General features: G+C 40.6%; 2 protein-coding genes across 6 annotated transcripts; one reads left to right on the top strand and one right to left on the bottom strand.

Annotated features, from left to right (window-relative positions):
• Positions 1-59: 59 nt before the first annotated feature.
• nup85 (nucleoporin 85) lies at positions 60-12,671 on the top strand. Of its 2 annotated transcripts, none has more exons than XM_034088783.1 (19): positions 60-225; positions 1,065-1,158; positions 1,251-1,407; positions 1,545-1,615; positions 1,705-1,748; positions 2,083-2,152; positions 2,259-2,380; positions 2,508-2,642; positions 3,178-3,300; positions 3,429-3,560; positions 3,883-3,989; positions 4,102-4,185; positions 4,286-4,351; positions 4,626-4,777; positions 4,888-5,005; positions 5,434-5,534; positions 10,267-10,418; positions 11,163-11,264; positions 12,459-12,671. In XM_034088783.1, the coding sequence occupies exons 1-19, from the start codon at positions 193-195 to the stop codon at positions 12,555-12,557; spliced, it is 1,962 nt and encodes a 653-aa protein (XP_033944674.1). In that variant the 5' UTR covers positions 60-192; the 3' UTR covers positions 12,558-12,671. The 2 variants fall into 2 exon arrangements, with proteins under 2 accessions (XP_033944674.1, XP_033944673.1); XM_034088782.1 differs by having other exon boundaries at positions 10,267-10,442.
• A 49-nt stretch (positions 12,672-12,720) lies between these two features.
• Positions 12,721-21,270, bottom strand: gga3b (golgi associated, gamma adaptin ear containing, ARF binding protein 3b). 4 transcript variants are annotated; one of them, XM_034088778.2, is made up of 17 exons: positions 21,207-21,270; positions 19,864-19,948; positions 19,703-19,778; positions 19,523-19,621; positions 19,311-19,434; positions 19,129-19,232; positions 18,463-18,543; positions 18,109-18,246; positions 17,693-17,774; positions 17,477-17,602; positions 17,117-17,359; positions 16,500-16,582; positions 16,254-16,393; positions 15,777-16,060; positions 15,521-15,690; positions 15,137-15,247; positions 12,721-14,858 (listed from the first exon to the last, which is right to left on the bottom strand). In XM_034088778.2, the coding sequence occupies exons 1-17, from the start codon at positions 21,244-21,246 to the stop codon at positions 14,748-14,750; spliced, it is 2,097 nt and encodes a 698-aa protein (XP_033944669.1). In that variant the 5' UTR covers positions 21,247-21,270; the 3' UTR covers positions 12,721-14,747. The 4 variants fall into 4 exon arrangements, with proteins under 4 accessions (XP_033944669.1, XP_033944671.1, XP_033944672.1 ...); XM_034088780.2 differs by having other exon boundaries at positions 17,117-17,356; XM_034088781.2 differs by having other exon boundaries at positions 17,486-17,602.
• Positions 21,271-21,382: the final 112 nt, after the last annotated feature.

Here is a 21,382-nt window from a genome sequence, read left to right as displayed (position 1 = left end):
ACACAGCAGATGGAAAAACAGGCAGAAGGAAGACCACCTCTTCCGTGACGTCATACCACTTGCGCCGGGGGTCTTTCGGATGAATAACCGAGGCGCGTAAGCAGCACGGCACCTCTAGTTCATGGCGTGGAGTGTTTATAGCTGAATAGTTTAGTTATTTACATTTCATTGGGTTGATAATACTGTTCCCTGATGGAGGAGTTGGACGTAGAGCCGGCCATCACCGTAAGTTTCTGCACGAGCTCAGTCTTCTCTCTTTTCTTCCACATGATAGCAATGCTAGCAAGCTAACTGTATCGCAACAACATTACTAAACGTCTGATCTAGATGAATGGGATATGATAGAATACAAAAATCCCACAACGTGTGTCAGGTGATTAAAGGTTATTACAAGAAATACATACCTTTTTAAAACTGTGGAACAAGGTGTCAAAGAAGCAAGAGCAAAGATGACAGTGATAGAAACTAGTTAGTTATTAGATAACATAAGAAAACATTTGAGGTACTTTACGAAAGCATTTCTACTTTCTGTTACTTTCTACTTCCTTACCATCACATTTCAGAAGAAACCGTTTGTACTGCATGTATCTAACAGCTGTAGTTACAAGTTGCTTTCCATTCATATTAGCTAAACAAAATATAATCATACACAAAATAAACTTGCCAGCTGCAACAGTAAAGTAATAAACTTCATTAATGAAATAATACATTATAGGTTAGTTAACACAATATGTTGTTTCTTTAATCTTGTATTGTATATTGTAACCATCTTTACTACTCTAGATTTTGCAGGTTTGATTAATTAACTGATAATCAATATATCAATAATAAATAAATACAATCAAGTTAAAGTTGATCATTTGGAAATGTCCCTCCAATGTGCAAAATTGTGGCTGAGACACATATAGGTTTTATAATTCCTGTGCTGGCCTAATGTCCAATGATAAAGAATCATGCATTGGAGAGGAATTTCATGTTTAAAAAAACCACACAGTTTAAGTTCTTATTTCATTTGTTGATCACCTGTTTCAGTCTAATGACTTTGTCTCCCCTTTAAAATACAGAATATTCCTGCAGCCAGTGATGGGAAGCACTTGGGATTTGCCTGGGGTCCAGGTGATATCCTTGCGTATGAGACTCTTTACAAAGCATCATCAGGTATGTGTAGACACTAAGACAAGCCTGTCTGTATGTTGTCTCTCTCTTACCTAATATCACTCTGTTATTGATTGTCCACTCTGTATGTTCAGGTGCCAAAGGATCGGGCTGCTCCTTCATCCATGAGGTCAGGAAAGATGAGGACATATATTCCCCCATTTTACGGAAACTCTTCAATGAGTCACATCACATCTTTGTTGGCCTGCAGACAATTAAAGAAGACCTCCCTAGCAAGAACAAAAAACCCCAGTAAGGCCAACTGATGGCTCCTGCCTGGGCATGTCACTCTGTAACGTTTCTCAACAAATTAAATCTTTGTTACGAAAGGCAGATAGGCACCTGCAGACATTTTTCATTTAATGATTTGTCTCTGTCTTCCTCTTTAGATTTGTCAGCATCAGTAAAAACTATAGATCTGTGATACGAGCCTGTATGGAGGAGCTTCAGCAAGTTGCAGGTCCGAATTTTATAATATAATACCAGCATCTTAGTCTTTAATGTAATTACTCAGGAAATATCTAATTTGCATTTCTCTCTTTTCTGCAGTTTCTACAAAAGATGCAAAAGTGGCCATGCAATACGGAAATCAGGTATATACCACTGCTGTATGTGTATCTGTGCCATAACCTGCAAATGCATGACATCCTTATGTGTAAAGTAAACTAATAATGCACATACAGGATTCCATACTGGATATTGTAAATGTCAATATGCCTTGAAATATATGCTCTTTGTTTTTTTCATAAAATATCTCTTATAATAAAAGTGTCAACAAATAAATGGAAATAAATTCATTTAGAATTAGCTACAATAAGTCAATGTTAAGGTGCAGCGGAATAAATATTCATTTTTAATTGAAATGTTGACTAATGTTTCTTTTTCCATTGACACAGTCCTAATGTCAGCTTCTGTTTGGTGTTACAGGTGTCCATTCTGTTGGCCATAGAGCTGATCTGGAATCTGGCTGAAGTGCTGTTCATTGATTCTGCTCCAGGTTAGAGTTTTTTTAGTTGTTGAACTTAATCTTCCTTTGTAATACATTTTATAACGTGACTTTGAAAGCACACCCAGACAAACAAGGTGTGTGTCCGTGTCCGCAGCGGGTTCCCTGTTGCTCCACCTACTCGACTGGGTAAGGTTACACAAGGCTGATGTGGATGAAAAGGCCACAGAAGTGCTGCAGAGTGAGAGCCCTGCTGAGCACAAAGACTACTGGGATGTGGTAGGTGCAGAGCAAACACACACACACACACACATTTCTGTCTTTAGAAACTAGGCCAGTCACATGACGATTACAGTGCTTTTGGTGACATCTCAGTTATCAATTGTTTTGTATCTGTGCTGTGCAGGTGCTGAGTTACGTGATGCAGGGCAGGTTGGAAGAATCCAGACAGATGTTGGTGAAGCAGGCCACCCTACACCCTGCCCCCAGGAGCATGTACAAGCTGATGGACACTCTGCTCAGCAAGATGCCCTTCTACAATGTAAGACCCTCTTTCATTGGTGTCTGTTGTGTGTAGCTTGATGGTATTCATTGTATTGAGCAGGTCTCCCTTGAAAAAGAGATCAATGATCTCAATGGGATTTATCTGTATAAATAAAGGTTTGAAATGAAATTAGATTAATATCAATGATTTGCTGCAAATTCATTTCTTTATTTCTCAAGAACAGGTGCACTCAACTGTTGGTTGGTTCTTTTTAATATGCCCATGTCACACACCTACATGTGTAATTCAGTTCTGCAGAATGACACATTGATTAACAGCATTAACAAGCCATTATTTGACCAAACAATGTGCTGCTGCTTCTGACATATCATCGTTTGTGTCTGTGTTCTGCTCATGCAGTGGGTAAAACAAAATCCAATCTAATCGTACCTTCCTGACACATCAGTTTCTGACAGGCCCTGCTTCACTGATATGATGCAAACGTACCAGTAATGTTCATACAAGACAGGCAGGAATTTAGCACAATTTCTTGCTCTAAAACCAACCAATTGAACTCTCTGATAATCATCAGCCTGGAGGCAACCAGACGCTGACAGAGTATGATGTGAAGTGGAGGCACTGGCATGAGGAGGTGGACCGCTGCCTGCAGGACAATTCATTCGCCAGCAACAAACATCTGGAGATCATCTGCAGGGTCAGTGACTTCAGTCAGCTCGAGCTGCTGTCCATTTACTTCTTACATGTACAAAATGACCTGAATCTGTCGCATCGATATCACAGTTACTTATTTTTTGTTTTTGTTTATTTTTGACTAAATTCTAGATCCTAGTTGGGGATGAAGACACGTTGCTGGAGCACAAGGAGCTCCTAGGCACCTGGTATCACTTCCTGGTCACGAGACTACTCTTCAGCCACCCTACAGTCCAACCCACAGAGTTACACTACTATGCACAGGTAACCTACACTAATCGCTTCATCACCGCTCAGCTTTTATCTTCACTGTTTCTTTATCCCTGCTATTTACTGTGTGTGTGTGTGTGTGTGTGTGTGTGTGTGTGTGTGTGTGTGTGTGTGTGTGTGTGTGTGTGTGTGTGTGTGTGTGTGTGTGTGTGTGTGTGTGTGTGTGTGTGTGTGTGTGTGTGTGTGTGTGTGTGTGTGTGTGTGTGGTGTGTGTGTGTGTGTGTGTGTGTGTGTGTGTGTGTGTGTGTGTGTGTGTGTGTGTGTGTGTGTGTGTGTGTGTGTGTGTGTGTGTGTGTGTGTGTGTGTGTGTGTGTAGTCCTGCATGACGATGTTTCTGGACTCGAGGAGCGTCCCTGAACCCCTGGACAACATTTTACTGGCTGCGTTTGAGTTTGACATCCACCAAGTCATCAAGGAGTGCAGGTAACATGCAGAATAAAATCAATATATGCAGTACATAAAAGCAGGTTCAATCCTACCGTTTCATGTATTGTCTTTCACCCTTTTCTAATGTCTCCACCACGTGTCTCTTCAGCATTGCTCTCAACAACTGGTGGTTTGTGGCCCATTTGACAGATCTGTTGGATCATTGCAAACTCCTCCAGTCTCACAATGTGCAGTAAGACTTCTACTCTGTTTGTACCTGTATATCATTTGAATCTGGAGATAAATAGATTGCACTCTTTATCCATTTAACATCTACCATTCTGTGTGTTCAGTTTTGGATCCAACTTGCGAGAGTTTCTCCTGCTAGAATATGCTTCTGGTCTCTTCACTCATCACAGGTATGGTTATCTAAGTACTATAATTATCCTTATGGTATAGAAAGTGGTGTATTTAACTACTCGGGTTAACTCAAAGTAGGCAAACATGTTGAGTCTTTATAGCTTTTGGATCTGCAAATTATGATTATGATTATTATTAATGCTGACTAATTGACTCTTTAGTTTAGTCTAGAGGTTATCAGCACTGTTGAAACACCAGACATCAGCATGGTGTTCATTTGACTTGGTTCTACAAATGTCTCAACTTAAAGGATGTTTATGTGTTTGTGTTTAGTCTTTGGCAGTTGGCCGTGGATTACTTTGACCACTGCCCAGATTTAGGCCGGGTGTACCTGGAGCTGCAGATTGAGCGCGTTCCTTTAAACACGGAGCGCAAAGCCCTCAAGGTGCTCAGGATCTGCGAGCAGAGGCAAATGTCAGAGCAAGGTAGCACTTTCTTCCTCTTGTATCCACCTGCCTTTCACAAAAACAGACATTAAATGTGTTTCTGCCAATGCAGTTAAGACTTAAACCTTTAACTTCCTGTCCTCATCTAGTGCGGAGCATCTGTAAGATCATGGCTATGCGAGCCCTGAAGAACAACAGGCTGGGCTCGGCTCTCTCCTGGAGCATCAGGGCCAAAGATGCTGCCTTCGCCACCCTCATCTCAGAGAGGTTAGTTTCTCAATTCATCAAGATACCATTAAAGGTTCTTCCCCTCATCAGAGAGTTGTTTGTCTTTTCCTCTTCTACACCATGGACTGTGAACAACAAGCTTTCTGGAGATTCCTAACTGTGATATCAAACGAGTGCATGCTTTTATATCCTCCGCCACTTTGTGATTAGATTCATCTTGTGGGATGATATTTCTTTGGCTGATAAGACCTACAGCGAAGAAGAAGCTGCCCTGTTTCAGTTGTTATGTTTGTCAGCTAGCCATTATTGGGCCGTTATCTTGTATTCTGGAGAGACCTTTGACATAAGAGAAGCGTAAATAATTAGAAAGGATTTGTTTCAGGTGTCAAATAAATTGTATTTGGCTGGTCTCTCTTTGAAAGCACTTTGTTGTGAGGTGGTTTCTAAAGTGTCTCCGTGTGTGTCAGGTTTCTACAGGATTATTGCGCCAGAGGGACATTCTCTGACCTGGATCTGATTGACAACTTGGGTCCCGCAATGCTGCTCAGCGACAGGCTCACTTTCCTTGGTACGAACTAGAAACACACACACACATAAACAAACACACACACACACACACACACACACACACACACACACACACACACACACACACACACACACACACACACACACACACACACACACACACCATAGATTATGACTAAATCTATGTTTTAAAAATACAAATGAATTATATTATGCAGGGGACATCATTTAAAGTTGTTCTAAGTGTTTAATTGCTGAAAAAAGCCCATACACAGACCGTGATGTCTGAAACACTGCGAGAGGAGCAGAGATGAACAAGAGTTCAGTAAAAGCAGATTATATGTAAATAAGAGTCAATCAATGTTTATTTATATAGCCCAATATCACAAATGTTACATTTGTCTCCGTGGTCTTCACAGTGTGTACAGAATATCAGTATGACAATACGACACCCTCTGTCCTTAGACCCTCACATCGTACAAGGAAAAACTTCCGGAGAAAACCCACAGTTTATAGGGGAAAATGGGAGAAACCTCAGGGAGAGCAACAGAGGAGGGATCCCTCTCCCAGGACGGACAGACGTGCAATAGATGCTGTGTGTAAATTGAAAAGATAATACATTTGCAACATAGGTAGTCCAAATGTTTGGAAATGCATGTGTGTATAATAGGAAGATGAATCCACGAGGATATCCATCCAGGACCACAGCCACGACTCGCGATCCAGGACACAGGACCGCAGGATCATCCATGACTCCGGATCCCGGCGTATATAGACGCCAAAAAGAAAGACATTTGGGGAAGCTGGGTTAATCGGAACATGAGAGTACACAGGTATAGACAGAGAGAAGGAAGAAGGAAGATGTCCCCTGACAAACTAAGCCTATATCAGCAAAACTAGGGGCTGAATCTAATCAGCCCTAACTATAAGCTTTATCAAAAAGGAAGGTCTTAAGCGCACTCTTACAAACGGATAGAGTGTCTGCCGCCCGAACACAAACTGGAAGCTGATTCCACAATTGTGGAGCTTTATAAGAAAAGGCTCTGGCTCCCATTGTACTTTTAGAGACTCTAGGAACAACCAACAACCCTGCATTCTTGGAATGCAATACCCTAGTAGGACAGTAGGGTATAATGAGTTCTTTAAGGTAAGATGGCGCCTGCCCATTAAGGGCTTTGTAGGCGAGAAGAAGAATTTTAAATTCTATCCTGTGTTCTATAGGGAGCCAGTGTAAGGCAGCCAGAACAGGAGTAATGTGGTCCCTTTTCCTAACTCTGGTTAGTACACGAGCTGCAGCATTTTGAATCAGCTGAAGCGACTTTACTGACTTCTTGGTACTCACTGATAATAAAGAGTTACAATAATCCAGCCTAGAAGTAACAAATGCATGGACTAGTTTCTCTGCATCGTTTTGAGGTAAGATATGCCTGATTTTTGCAATGTTACGTAGATGAAAGTAGGCGGTCCTTGAATTTGATTTTATGTGGGCGTTAAAGGATAAATCCTGATCAAATATAACATCAAGATTCCTTACAGTCTCACTGGAGGCCAAATTAATGCCATCCATAGTTAGTATATCTTTAGATAATTTGTTTCGTAGATTCTTCGGGCCAAGTACAATAACTTCAGTTTTGGTCGTGTTTAACATCAAAAAGTTTAAGGTCATCCACGTTTTTAAGTCCTTAAGGCAGTCTTGAATTGTATTTAGATGATTAATTTCATCAGGCTTGATTGATAAATATAGTTGAGTATCATCCGCATAACAATGAAAGTTTACAGAATGATTCCTTATAATATTGCCTAACGGAAGCATATATAATGTGAACAAAATAGGTCCGAGCACTGAGCCCTGTGGCACTCCATGGCTAACTTTGGTTTGCGTGGAAGATTCATCGTTAACACGTACAAACTGAGAGCGTTCAGTTAGATAGGACCTAAACCAGCCTAAAGCAGTTCCCTGTATGCCAACTAAGTGCTCTAGTCTTTGCAATAGGATATCATGGTCGATAGTATCAAATGCAGCACTGAGATCGAGCAAAACAAGAATAGAGACAAGTCCCTTGTCTGAGGCTATTAGAATGTCATTTGTGACTTTAACCAGAGCTGTCTCTGTGCTATGATGTGTTCTAAAGCCAGACTGAAAATCTTCAAATAAATCATTGTTTTTTAAGTAATCACACAACTGTTTTGCGACCGCTTTCTCAATAATTTTTGAGAAGAACGGAAGATTAGAAATAGGTCTATAGTTGGCTAAAACCTCTGGATCGAGGTTGTGCTTTTTAAAAAGCGGTTTTATCACTGCTACTTTGAATGATTGTGGAACATAGCCTGATAATAAAGACATATTCATAATATTTAATAAAGAAGTGCTAATTAATGGAAAAACTTCCTTCAACAGCTTAGTTGGAATTGGGTCTAACATACACGTTGAAGGTTTAGAAGAGAGAATCATTGAATTTAATTGTTCATGGTTTATGGCTGAAAAGCATTCTAGTGTAATATTAGAACTTACGTTTCCGGGAGCTGTTGATAACACGATACTGGTCAAAGGCAAGAGGTCATTAATTTGTTTCTAAGAGTAACAATTTTATCGTTAAAAAAGCACATAAAATCATTACTACTGAGTGCTATGGGAATAGAAGGCTCAATAGAGCTGTGGCTCTCTGTCAGCCTGGCTACAGTGCTGAAAAGAAATCTTGCATTATTCTTATTCTCACCTATTAATGAAGAGTAGTAGGCTGCCTTTCGCTTTACGCAGTGCTTTCTTATATTCATTGAGAGTAATATGCCAAATTAAACGAGATTCTTCAAGTTTAGTGGAACGCCATATCCTTTCAAGTTGTCTAGACTTTTGCTTTATTTTGCGGGTTTTGGCATTATGCCATGGAGCTATGTTCTATGATCTATGTTTTATTTTCTTCTTTTTCAAAGGAGCAACAGAGTCTAATTTTATTCGCAGGGCATCTATAGCACTATCAACAACATGATCAATTTGGGGTGGTGTACATTTTGTATAAGTTTCCTCCCTTACATGCAGACATGCTATCGAGTTAAGTATTGGTGGAATCTCTTCCTTAAATTTGGCTATAGCACTAACAGATTATAGCAGTGGGTTGGTTTATTTACACTCTGACAGAAACCAACAGAATCTAATATAGAGTTAATTGCAACAGTAAGGCCATTTTTTATCATCGTCAACATGAATATTAAAGTCACCTACGATAATTACTTTATCTGTTTTAAGTACCAAAGTTGATAAAAACTCAGAGAATTCTGAATAAGGACCTGGTGCACGATACGCTGTAACAAAGTTTTCCAGGTCGGATGCGTAAGACTAAAAACGAGGCTTTCAAAGGAGGTATAATTTAATTTTGGTTTAGTATTGATAAGTAAACTTGAGTCAAAGATTGCTGCAACTCCACCTCCTCGACCCGTGCCTCGAGCAGTATGAGTGTTGATATGGCTGGGTGGAGTGGCCTCATTTATGCTGACATATTCTTCATGTCTCAACCAAGTTTCAGTGAGACAATATCAATATTATAAACAAATATTAAATCATTTACCAATATTGCTTTAGATGCTAGAGATCTTATGTTTAAGAGACCACATTTAATCTTCCTGTTTTGTTGCACTGTAGTAGTTGTTACATTTACTTTTATTAGGTTATTATGTATGACACCTCTATTAGGTTTTACCTTAAATTGTCCTTGGGCAGACACACACACACCGTTAATATTGGGTATTTTATTGGGTTCGGGATTCCTATGGATGACTGCCTAGGAGAGAGCGCAGAGAAGCGTGTCAGACTGCGACTCCGCCTCCTGGTCTCAACTCCAGTTTGTCATGGATTAAGTCCACAAAGCCCTGAAATGTTTGCCGAAATGAGATCTGAACCTTCCAAAGTAGGATGAATGCCGTCTCTCTTAATCAGACCAGGTTTTCCCCAGAAGGCTGTCCAATTATTTACGAAGCCCACATTGTTTGCTGGGAACCACCAAGACAACCAGCGCTGAAATGATGACATGTGGCTATACATGTCATCATTGATCAGATTGGGGAGGAGACCAGAGAAGATTACGGTGTCCGACATTGTTTTAGCATAACTACACACCGACTCCACATTAAGTTTGGTGCATTCTGATTGGCGTAAACGAACATCATTACCACCGACGTGAATAACAATCCTACTGTATTTACGTTTATTTTTAGCCAGCAGTTTAAGATGCGCCTCAACGTCGCCCGCTCTGGCCCCCGGAATGCATGTGACTGTGGAGGCTTCGGTCTCTAAATTCACGTGTCTCATAATAGAGCTACCAATAACCATGTTTTTACCGCTTAATCCAACAGCATGTGACCATGTGATCTACTGGAAAAACATCTGTGAAAATAGATAAACCATTTGTAAAAGAGAACAGTAAATATAAAGAAATTACTTTACCATAGATTATGACAACATCTATGTTTTAAAAATACAAATGAATTATATATATTATGCAGGGGACATCATTTAAAGTGGTTCTAAGTGTTTAATTGCTGAAAAAAGCCCATACACAGACCGTGATGTCTGAAACACTGCGAGAGGAGCAGAGATGAACAAGAGTTCAGTAAAAGCAGATTATATGTAAATAAGAGTGTGAACGATTCATGCCGATCTTATTAAACTGCACTTTTATACCGTATGATAACAGCTACTGTTTGACAGCATTAGCTTAGTGGTATTACAAGTATTGACATGAGCAGGAAAGAAAACGGTCGTGTTTTTTCACTCCTAGGGAAGTACCGTGAGTTCCACCGGCTGTACGGAGAGAAGCGCTTCGGCGAGGCGGCCAAGCTGCTCCTCTCCCTGATGACGGCCAAGATCGCCCCCCGCAGCTTCTGGATGACCCTGCTGACCGACGCCCTGCCGCTGCTGGAGCAGAAGGAGGTCAGTCGCTGTGCACCGTGCGCGGTAAACTGCTGATATGAATCCTTAACAATATAATCACATTGTTCCAGTTAGGATATATGACCAGTAACATTCAAATGCTAAACTGATATCAATGTTGGCCCCATTTCTATTATTGTTTTGTCATTTATTTATACATATTGATCAAATATGATATTTTCTAAAGACACATACATCAGAGTCAACAAAGGGCTGCAACTTAAGGATTAGTTTCAATATGGGTGAGCTTCATTATATATTATATTTATATATATATATATATATATATATATAAATAAAACATCAGACAGTGCAAAGATATTCAGTTCACTCTGATGGAAGATTACAAAAATCCCATATTCACCATATGGACATTTCCACAGAACATTTATCCCATTTTCCTTTGGAAACAACCTTCAAGATCTGTTTATCATATCAAAATAGCTTCAGATATATTGAGCCCAGTCCTGTCTTAGTCATTCTGTTTTGCTGAGATCTTTGTTCATTACTCAATTCACTTCAAAGCGTGTGTGTGACTGGATAATACACTTGGGTCTTATTCTGATCATGCATTTCCTATAACTAATCTCACGATCTTAGAAATGATCATGTCTCTTTTTTGGTGAAATCTCATTTAATACAATTTAAATGTATCATGTTATATGGAAACAAAATAGGAACTTCAATGATTTGAAGAAGTTGTTCAGTCTTGATTAAAAGGTGTCTTTGTTTGTTGAATGTTAGGTGATCTTCTCGGCCGGCCAGACCTACGAGCTGATGTTCTGTCTGGAGGAGCTCACCTCCTCCCTGAGCTCCGTGGCTCCCGCCACAGACGGGACTATGCAGGTACGCCTCTCCTCTCAGCCTTAATCCTGCAGTGTTTACAAGAGAGACCAGCTGTTTAGTGTTGGTGTCAGCAGCTGCTTTTCTTGATTGGTGTCGATGTACATTTGGTGCAAAATTAAAAAGATACTAATAACTAAGCAAGTTATTAATATGTGCCGTGGCGTCTATATGAAGTGTAAACAAATATTCTAAGACATTACAAAAACTAAATTACCAAATGTTATAATATTTCAAAGTCTTTTGACCAAGTATTTTAATGTGAACTAGAATTGTCAAAGTTGTACTGTTAGATACTTGCCCAGACCTATCTATTCCAGATTTCAAAACTTTAGATGTATCAGAACCAGTAGCGAACCGTGTTCCCCCCCCTTCCCCGGCATTATGATGTCCATCTTTTCACTGAATTGTCGTCTTGAAGAGGGTACTCACAACAATTCCGCAACAACTTCATCTTCACCTGTTGCACTTGTCATTTCAACGTTAAAAACAATAAAACAGCATGAATTGCTTCGTCGCATTCATCTAGATCCTCTGTCTTGAGCCAGTTAACTAGCGGGCCTTCTAGAATACCCTGGAACCAAGGGAAACTCTGAAAGAATACGCCCATTGGCTACAAATCAATATCTGATTGGTTGATCAAACTGTCAATCCAAACGTACGCTCTCATTCAGTGCAACGGCCAGGGCATTCGATCAAGGATGTAGAATACCTTGGTTGAAGGATATTCTACCCAGAGACCCAGAACAAGATCTGATTGGTTGCTTTCTTTTCTAACACAAAACCACTGAAATGCGTAGTGCATGGTCCGAGAAGGACAAACAAATCAACGTAACACTGTAATATTACAGATCAACAACACAGATACCGTTCTCATTTATTCATTTTATTTATATAATTAAATCGATTTTTTGTTTGTTTTATCTGAGTGTTCCAGGGTATTCTTTGAATACCTTGAAGGCCCTGACGGTTCGCCACTGATCAGAACAAATTGTGGCGTTCTTATCATATTAAATATGGTCTTTTGGGCACAAATGGCTTAGTGTTCATCCTTTCCACTTCAAGGTAAACTCCTACAGAACAATGAATTATTTGACTTCTAATTCACAGCCTTAACGCTGGTGCTGTAAAGTACATTTTGTCTATATGTTAAAGACACAAGCACACTTCTTAATGTGAGTGTTTTTGTCTTTTCAGGATGAAGACATAGAGCAGACCAAGGTGGAGCTCCTGAGACTCGCTCTGGCCAGGAACCTGGCCATGGCTATAGTCAAAGAGGGAACTGTGTCAACATGAATGATGCCATTTAAAAAAAAAAAAAAAACCCTCTTATTATTCATTTTTGTATTGTATATAAAGTTTGAGTTATCAACATGTGCTCTTTGATAATAAAACCCTTTTCATGATGTACATTGTTGTTGACCTTTGGTTAATTATTTACCTCCGAACAGCAGACATCCATTGACAGAAATATTTATTTTTCCATGTAGCGAACAAATGGCACATCATACAGTATGTACAGACCCAACTCTCCCAAAATCTACACGTCACATGTTCACATAACTGGTCATACAGCAAACATTAGGTACATTACAGACTATGTACATTAAACACTCACTTCTTCTGTACATGACGAGTTGAGGAGACCTAAGGGGGGGGGGGGGGGGGGTCGGGGTGGAGCACAGATCAATTCACCCACTACTGAAGACACACTAATCCGCCTGGTGACAGACTTCCCTTTCAAACTACATTTTAAATTCAGATTTTTCAGTTCACTTCATTTTCTAGGTTCAGTGATGCACTGAAATACTATAAACGGAACATAAAGTAATACATGTCAAAAATAGTCCCAATACTTTCACTGGTAGATGAGTTAAAGGTGGGGTATGTCATTTATTTCAGAAACACTTTGTTATATTCCATGGAATGCTCTTAACATCCCGATAGCAATGAATATATTAAATGCTTTGACAATAAATCCATAACAAAATGTTCATCTGTGGAAGCCGTAGCGCTGTAAGAAGCACGACCAATCATTTGAGCCGGCCCGGCTAAAGTAACTGGATGGCCTACCTGCCTGTCAGCCTTCCATCTGTGCACAAACTTATCTCGTGCCCTCATTGGTCATGTGTGCGTTTGTGTGTGTTGGAGGAGGGGCTCTGTAAGGAAGTGGCAGATTTCTTCCGGCTGTGTATTTTCAAATTCTAGCGCACTCGAGTTGGTTTCTCCAAAATTACCTAACCCACCTTTAAGATCTGTAAATACACAACTAAAATATAACCACTGACTGCTTAAAGCATGACTGAAAAGCAGACAATCACCTTCATTTATTTCAAAAGAAAAATGTAATCACATGACATAAAACAGGACTCAGTAGCCTCAAATATTAACGATATAATTAAAAATATCAAACCTCTTGTTTGCAGTTGTTTGCCATTATAGCAGATAATTAAACATGGTTGTCTACTTATGAAACATGGCAAAACTAATGATTATTGATCACACTAAGTTTCCTTATATATAATAAAATCTTGATGGTTGAAATTATTTTAAAACCTTTTACTAAACCGATGAATTGCCCAGTTTAACTCCATCTTAAGACATCTACTAGATCCCATATTCAAATGGATATAGGCCTATTCAAGTATATTTTCTGTGTATTAAGAAAGTGCTCGGCGGAGGAGTAAATAAATAAATAAAACTGTGGTAAATTGACGATAGATATGTTTTTGCTTTGATTTCGAACATGTAATGCCTGTAGAATAATGACGACATCAATGTTAGGATTGGTTCCCTATAGGCTTTGCTTCCCAAATGCAATTCTGTCTGTCACAAAGCAACCAAACCCCCCAAAAGCCTAGTCGTTTCGTTTGTTGCAGAGAGACCCTTTGTTGCTGGCAAAAAGCTGTTGACTGCATTTACTCTGAATAGCATGCAGCAGGAAATTGGTTACTGTGAAATAATGTTTATTTTGGAGGGAAAATGATAAACAATCCAAAAGTCTTTGGGACAGTGGCACCAACGGCACTTCCTCTAAATGGGGGACACTTTAATTTAGAGGTTAGTTTCTTTGAACAGTAATCTTTTTATGAAGCAATCCAACCCATCAGTCAGGGGCTTAGCTCTAATGCATGGAATATTTAGAGTTAATTAACATGTGTTGTAATCCTCTTGGGCAAAATCTAGTAAAATATTCATCTCAGGCCCTGTAAACAGCACTACTGTCCTACTTGCAAGTGCATATCTTTAGTTTGTTAGCCACCTGCAGGAAAGTATACGAGCACTGTATAAATACAACTCCAGTGTCTGCTGTTAGCTTCTCACTGCCGGTAATGACAATAGCGAGGGAAATGAACAACTATAAGGAATGTGCAGCTGAATTTCTCCACCTTCCCCTCCTTCCTCTCTGGGATGGATGTGAATTCACAAACCCTTCATGGAGTACGACCCGCTCTCCCTGCCTAGAAGAAGCAGGCATCTTCGCTCCTATAGATGACCCCAACTCTCCTGTGGGGGGAACTGGTTGACCTCTCCGACCTCGTTGCACAGACGGTCTCCGAGTGTGAACGCCAGTTTGAAGCGCAGACGCACCTTATCCTGTGAACACACACACACACACACACACACACACACACACACACACACACACACACACACACACACACACACACACACACACACACACACACACACACACACACACACACACACACACACACACACACACACACACACACTCACACACACACACACACACACACACACACACACACACACACACACACACACACACACACACACAGTTCTTTTAGTGTTATCCTTAAATCCTTCGTTACTTGTTATTTTATGTCCTCGAGTGTTAACGTGTCACCTACTTTTGTTGGGTTGGCCAGCAACATGATCTGGGTAATGGAGGCCGGTGGTAGGATCGGGTTAAATGAAGCCAGGTCTGTTCCTGATGGAGGCTGCAGCTTCACCTTCATTGACTGGTGGGGGATAAAAGGAGGAGTCAGCACAGAGTATTTAAACCTTTATTTATAAGATGATTTCACAACTAGTGTTTTCTTGCTACGGGAAGGCGGGTAAAGAACAGACCTAAATGACCATAAGAAATATTAAGCTGATGAGCCTATTATTATCTGAGATGACCTGCAGGCAGACATAAATACAGCGTACGCTCAAACACTTCTTCTCATAGGCTAACTCCTGGCAGTTACAATGAAACAAACACATCACTGTCTGTGAAGAAGTGTGCCTACCTTGGGCACAGCAGCCTGCAGTACCACATTTTGAACAGGCAGGGGGGCAGTATTGAGCGTTGAGACCACCATCACTAACACGTCAGTCCTGCCGGGGGGGCAGTTAGCTGCAAAGTTGAGGAGCATGCGAACACCATCCTTATCGTAGGCCGTCACTGGCAGCACTTTACCTGAGGAGAGGCAGACATGAGACATTTAAAGAGTTTACATTCAGCTACATGTTTATTAATCATTTATGAATCCCTGCCGTCCTTACTCGGTCTGATTGCCTCCAGAGGGATGTGCACGTTGCTCAGGGAGACGTCTGCGGCTCTGGCCGGGCTGCCGTGGAGGGGAGGGTGGCAGGGAGACAGAGAGCGGAACAGGGGGCTGCCCGGGGCCGAGCCCAGGCTCTGGACCTTAGCATGGGACAGAGCGGGAGAGCCCGGCACCGTACACTGGAGAAAAGAGGGTGAGGAGGGAGAGCCATGTCCAGCTATGAGGGGAGGCGCTGCTGCAGACATCCCGAAGCTGCTTCCTCTTGCTGCCATCAGGGAGGAACTGAAAACCACAATTTATAGATTGCTTTGAGACCTTAAAGTACAGTAGAACGGTCAAATAGCATAACATAGCAAAATGTCTACAAACAAGAGACAATTCTGTGGAAATGACTGTTTTTGCTTTCGTTCAAATTGTTATAAACCACTGTTTCTATTATTAAACATAACAACAGATAATGCTCATGAATCTGTACCTCTTATGATCTGAAAACCCCATCATGGCCAGGTCCTGCAGGTTCTGCAGACTGTTTGTGGCTGCAGCGGGCTCAGACGGTGGTACCACGGGACCTGAACAAGCTGCACCGCCAAACATATCCAGACCTGAAGCTGAAGCCTGCAGAGGAGCCGAGGAGACACAAGATAACTTACACCCTCCTTTCACATATGAACTAACAAGCTGTGGTTTGGTTCAAGTTGCTCACAAACCATTGTAGATGTACCTGCAAGGTAGTCCAGTGATTGGACAAATCGCTCAACTTGGGTTTCGATTGGCTGCTCAGAGAGGTAGGGGGGTCGTTCAGTCCTGAAAAAAAGTACAGACATTTGTATCGTCAAAAGAGAGGGGACACTACAGGTGAATAGGATCAAACGAAAACCATATTTTTTGTATTAAACTACATGTTTAAATATGTAAGTGAAGCATTATCTTATACTACATTTTGGTGGATCTGGGCTAAATCTACTAATCTAAAAAAAACAACTTAGTGTACAGTATATGTTTTCTATCAACTAGAAAACATATCATCGCAGTCTTTCATGTCTGTCTGTCTGTAGAGTCGAGTGGAAGCTAGACTAGCTGTGGAGTCAGAGTTTTCTTGCACGTGTCTGGTCTTTTTTCAGTTTTATCTAGCAGTGAAATCTTTGTGAATTGACCTGCTTGTGGAATAAAAGATGTATGTGTTTTCTCAGCTCTTCGACGGACCCAAAGTGTATTTTGTAAAACTACATCAGACAGACACATGTAGGCTATGACTAACAGCTAGAAGGCCTTTCTGAAGACACAGATAGAGAGCATGAAGCTTATTACCCACAATAAGTCACCATAGGGATATCATACCTAGAGACAGCAGCTCATCGTCGAGGAGAGAGAGTGACGTGGAGGCCATGTCGAGGGGGGGGTGGCTGGGGCTGCTGCTCTGGGATCCGGCAAGACGTTTGGGAGGAGGAGGCAGGATGGGGATGGAGGAGATAATGGGACTGATGGAGACCAGATCTGAGGACTGGAAGTGAGGGGGGGCCGGTTGAGGAGGGCTGGGAGTGTCGAGGCCGTCGAGGTCGATCAGAGTCTCTGTGGTCTCTGCTGGGGGAGAGTCATGCAGCTGCTGAATTAACTACACAATGGCAGGATTACTGGAGTAAAACATCTTGTTTTTATGTAGAATTATGTAAAACACTATTATAAATTGTCTCTCGTCACCACTCTCACTGTGACCAGCTGTGGGTCGGGGCTCCTCGCTGTCTCCGTTGACGGGCAGCCCCTCAACAATCTTCTTGTAGGAGTTTATGACCCTGGAGAGGTCATCGCTGGCCTGCAGGATGTCACCTGAGGAGCCAAAAGATACACATTATACACAATTGAATGATAAATACCAACTACATTTTTCCAAATAAAGAAAATACCAAACAAACAAACCTAAATTGGTGTCATTGTCCTCTGACTCGGTGGCCATTTTGAAAGCAGCGCGCCTCAGCTTGTCACACCGCTGGTAGAGTTCCTGGGAAGAAATACAAAATGTAAATGCAATATATGATAAAGTAAGTGTAAGAGAATTGACCTTTAGGTTGTAAAGGACACTGAAAGACAACAGATCAAATGAACTGTGTGCCAGTTGAACATTCTTCCCCTGAAGTTTACCATCTTGTGTGTGTGTGTGTGTGTGTGTGTGTGTGTGTGTGTGTGTGTGTGTGTGTGTGTGTGTGTGTGTGTGTGTGTGTGTGTGTGTGTGTGTGTGTGTGTGTGTGTGTGTGTGTGTGTGTGTGTGTGTGTGTGTGTGTGTGTGTGTGTGTGTGTGTGTGTGTGTGTGTGTGTGTGAGAGCGAGGGAACCCACCTTTATGATGTCCTTGTCTGAGTCAGTGGAGTTGTCTTTGTTGTAGTGGGACAGCATCTCCGTCAGCAGCTTCACGTTAATGTTCACCTCGTCCAGAGTGTGTATGCGCTTTGTTACCTTGTGTACTCGAGCCTCATCCTGTGAAATACAACAAGACACAATGTTTTCTGTACTACACATAAAACATGGTCGTGTCATATATTAAAAATATTATAACACATTTTGTTTAGCTTTGTAAGGGTAAAAGTCCCGCACTTTCAAAGTACATACACATAAAAAGTCCAACATTTATAATCACATATAAATTATTACTATAAAACAGTTTGTGAAACCTTTTTGCCTGAAAGCTCTTACCTCTTTCACCATGTTTTTGATTAGTCTGTTTGCTTCCTGGAGGTCCTCTGGGTTTTTACTTCGCAGAAGCTCAGCAAGAAGCTAAACACACACACAAACACACACTTACAAATGTATCATATAGATATGAGAGCCCATGTATAATCTAGTCCTGGAATAAAGGATACTGCTTAGTTTTGGTGAGATGCCCCTTGATTTCTAGAGAATGTATTTAATCAAGAGCCACAAATTATTTAGAGAATGTATTGCATTTGCTTATTTTTCTCGGGTTAAAAACTTAACTCAAGGCTGCTTCATAAGAGAAGCATTTCCGATAAAGTCTTTGGTTATTATGATCATTGATATTACAGATATTAAAATGTACCCAGTTCTGTTGTTTGTAGCTTTCATTATACTGCTAAAATACCACAAATTGTTTGTTTAGTTAAATAAAAGGAATGTATTCTCCAATACTCTTTTGTTTGATTTAATTTTTTTTTTTTAAAAGGCACCAAGAAATAATAATACTTTGCATTTACCGATTTCTACAGATACTCTTTTACAACTAACTAAAGAGTGCAATATCGTTTGCAAAAATAGACATTGCCATAGCTATAAAAACATATATTGGCTGTAGTTTGGTTTACAAAATGACAGGACAGATGTAGTTTTCCTTCACTCTCTCACCTTGCCCATGTCCTCGTTGTCGAACACAGGATGTTTGGGTCGTGTCGGAGGAGAGGGAATCAGAGTCCTGTCGAGGGGTAACTCCGGGTCGTTAGTGACGAGGCCTGGTGAGGAGAGAGAGGATATTAAGAAGTCCGTTCACATGCACATTTAATCATGTAAAGTCTCTGTTCGCAACACACCCTGTCTTCTCAGCGTCTGGTAGGCTTCACTGATCTTAGTTTCATTAGGAAACGCCACGGTCCAGCTGTACAGCATCTCTACTATCTTCAACTTCACTTTCTCTGCTGCACTGTCGCCCATGTACTGGAAACAGGAAGTGATTCAAAAGAGGCTGGATGGTAGGACAAACAGTCAACCTACTTTTTATTTTTAACCTATTTGTGGACCTTACCTTTGGGGACACAACTTTAATCAGCTCATTCAAAAATCTGTATTTTCCGACTTCATTATGAAACCTTCTCCCGCAGTTCTTCATACATGCCTCCAATACCTGGATACAAAATCATTTGGATTAGGAACAAACGTTGAGAAAAAAAGGTGTTTGTTGATATTAAGGTGAATTCTTTCTTACTGTAAGAGCCTGAAGAGCCTCCCATTCTTGCGGTGAGTGGATTTTGTGAACAAGCAGAGGCACCGCTATCTGAGGACTACAAGAAGAAATTCCAGATTAGAACCTTTTTTCTGGAGGTGATTGTTTTTTTAAAGATCTTTTTAAATATATCCCAGACATACCCTTCCAGTTCCTTGTTGATCTGATCACAGAAGCCTATTATGTACTCCCAGTCATCCTGTCTGTTTGAAGGATGGGTGGCTTTATCTGTTAGAGAAAAACATTTTATTTATTATTTTTTCACAGGCCATATTATTACTTTTTACAAGAGAGATCTGAATACAAGGAAAACAAAGGGCAACACAGTAACAACACAACTATACAAAATAAGACATGGAATAACGAAAGTGTTGATGAGGCAGCATGACCACACAGGTTTGACAGCACAACAGTTTCACGGTTGGACACATTAACTCACACTAACCTACAGTAACTGGTGTGAACGAGGAGCTCTTTGTACACCTGAATGCACCTCACATCCTACTAAGAAAATGTCTCCCTGCGAGTCTTGTGATCCACATAACAATGCAGCAATTGTTGTCTTTCTCCCTCTTGTAATTACTGTTGTCATTGTATTAGCAGTGCAATGGAGAAAATCATGAATAAATACAAACCTTAATGAAGATGAAGACCCATGTTGGTTGCACAGGTTGGTCATTTAAATATATATTGCCATGTCAAATAAAGGATTTTTTCCTTTTTATACAAAATTATTTTTGGAAGACTTTGGACTCCAATTCAATATATTTTAGATACCAAATTCATCCATTCACAAAATGGAATATTTTGAAATAAATTACTTTACTATTAGGCGCTAGAGAGGAGAAATATATATTTAAACATTTGGGTTTTAATTACATTATAGCTGCATTATTCTAAATAAGCAGGAGTTTATTGCTACCTGCTTCGTCAGTCCAGCAAAAAGTGCATATGGAAATAAAAATATGAAACAGCTTTTCAGAATCTGACTGTAACAGGATGCATCTAACATTATATATCTCAATATACCATCATCATTGTATATTTATATGATGATATAAAAGGCAGTTTTGGTAATATCAGATATGTGCTTCTGGAAAATGAGCATCCTAAATCACACCCACAGAGAGGAGAGTTGACAAAGAGTACATCTGGTGCCTCACAGCTCTGACTGGGACCTACAGATATAAACAATTATCTATCAAACAGCTGCCAGTATTAAAACTGTACCGAAGGAACCAAATCTGTCGAGCTTCTCTGAACAATCACTGAGCTGTCACTGGTAGATGATGTGACCCAGACATTGAATAAAAGGCTCTCCACCCATCATGATGCAGACAGCTGACTGTGAACAAGACCTCCCTATCAGCTGCACAGCGACTAACAGGCTCTGAGTTACCGGACTCACTGCCCTTTCACACGGAGCAAGTCATCTAGCTAATTACCCACATTATTTAATTCATATATAATAGGATTGATCACTCACTGAGCCAAGATTCAAGCGACTCCCCTTCCTGGTACGCCATAGCACTGAAAACATCGCGTGACGTCACCAGTGTGTAGGCGAGAGCCAGAAATTATTGTTTGTAATTATTGTGTGAATTTTTTTTTTTTTTAAACACCGTATCTAGCATTTTGGAAAACATAATTCACCACGGGTTT

Source organism: Pseudochaenichthys georgianus, chromosome 8 (genome assembly GCF_902827115.2).
Source record: "Pseudochaenichthys georgianus chromosome 8, fPseGeo1.2, whole genome shotgun sequence".
NCBI classification, from domain to species: domain Eukaryota; kingdom Metazoa; phylum Chordata; class Actinopteri; order Perciformes; family Channichthyidae; genus Pseudochaenichthys; species Pseudochaenichthys georgianus.
This window is presented reverse-complemented; position numbering and strand designations above follow the sequence as displayed.

Excerpts from the sequence above, each read along its gene's own strand:
- nup85 (XM_034088782.1), top strand. The coding sequence starts at position 193 with ATGGAGGAGTTGGACGTAGAGCCGGCCATCACC. Across the intron at positions 3,990-4,101 it reads CAAGTCATCAAGGAGTGCAG|CATTGCTCTCAACAACTGGT; the intron begins GTAACATGCAGA and ends GTGTCTCTTCAG. Across the intron at positions 4,352-4,625 it reads GGTCTCTTCACTCATCACAG|TCTTTGGCAGTTGGCCGTGG; the intron begins GTATGGTTATCT and ends GTTTGTGTTTAG.
- gga3b (XM_034088778.2), bottom strand. The coding sequence starts at position 21,246 with ATGGCGTACCAGGAAGGGGAGTCGCTTGAATCTTGGCTCA. Across the intron at positions 19,435-19,522 it reads TTAAAGTTGTGTCCCCAAAG|TACATGGGCGACAGTGCAGC; the intron begins GTAAGGTCCACA and ends TCCTGTTTCCAG. Across the intron at positions 17,603-17,692 it reads GGACAATGACACCAATTTAG|GTGACATCCTGCAGGCCAGC; the intron begins GTTTGTTTGTTT and ends TTGGCTCCTCAG.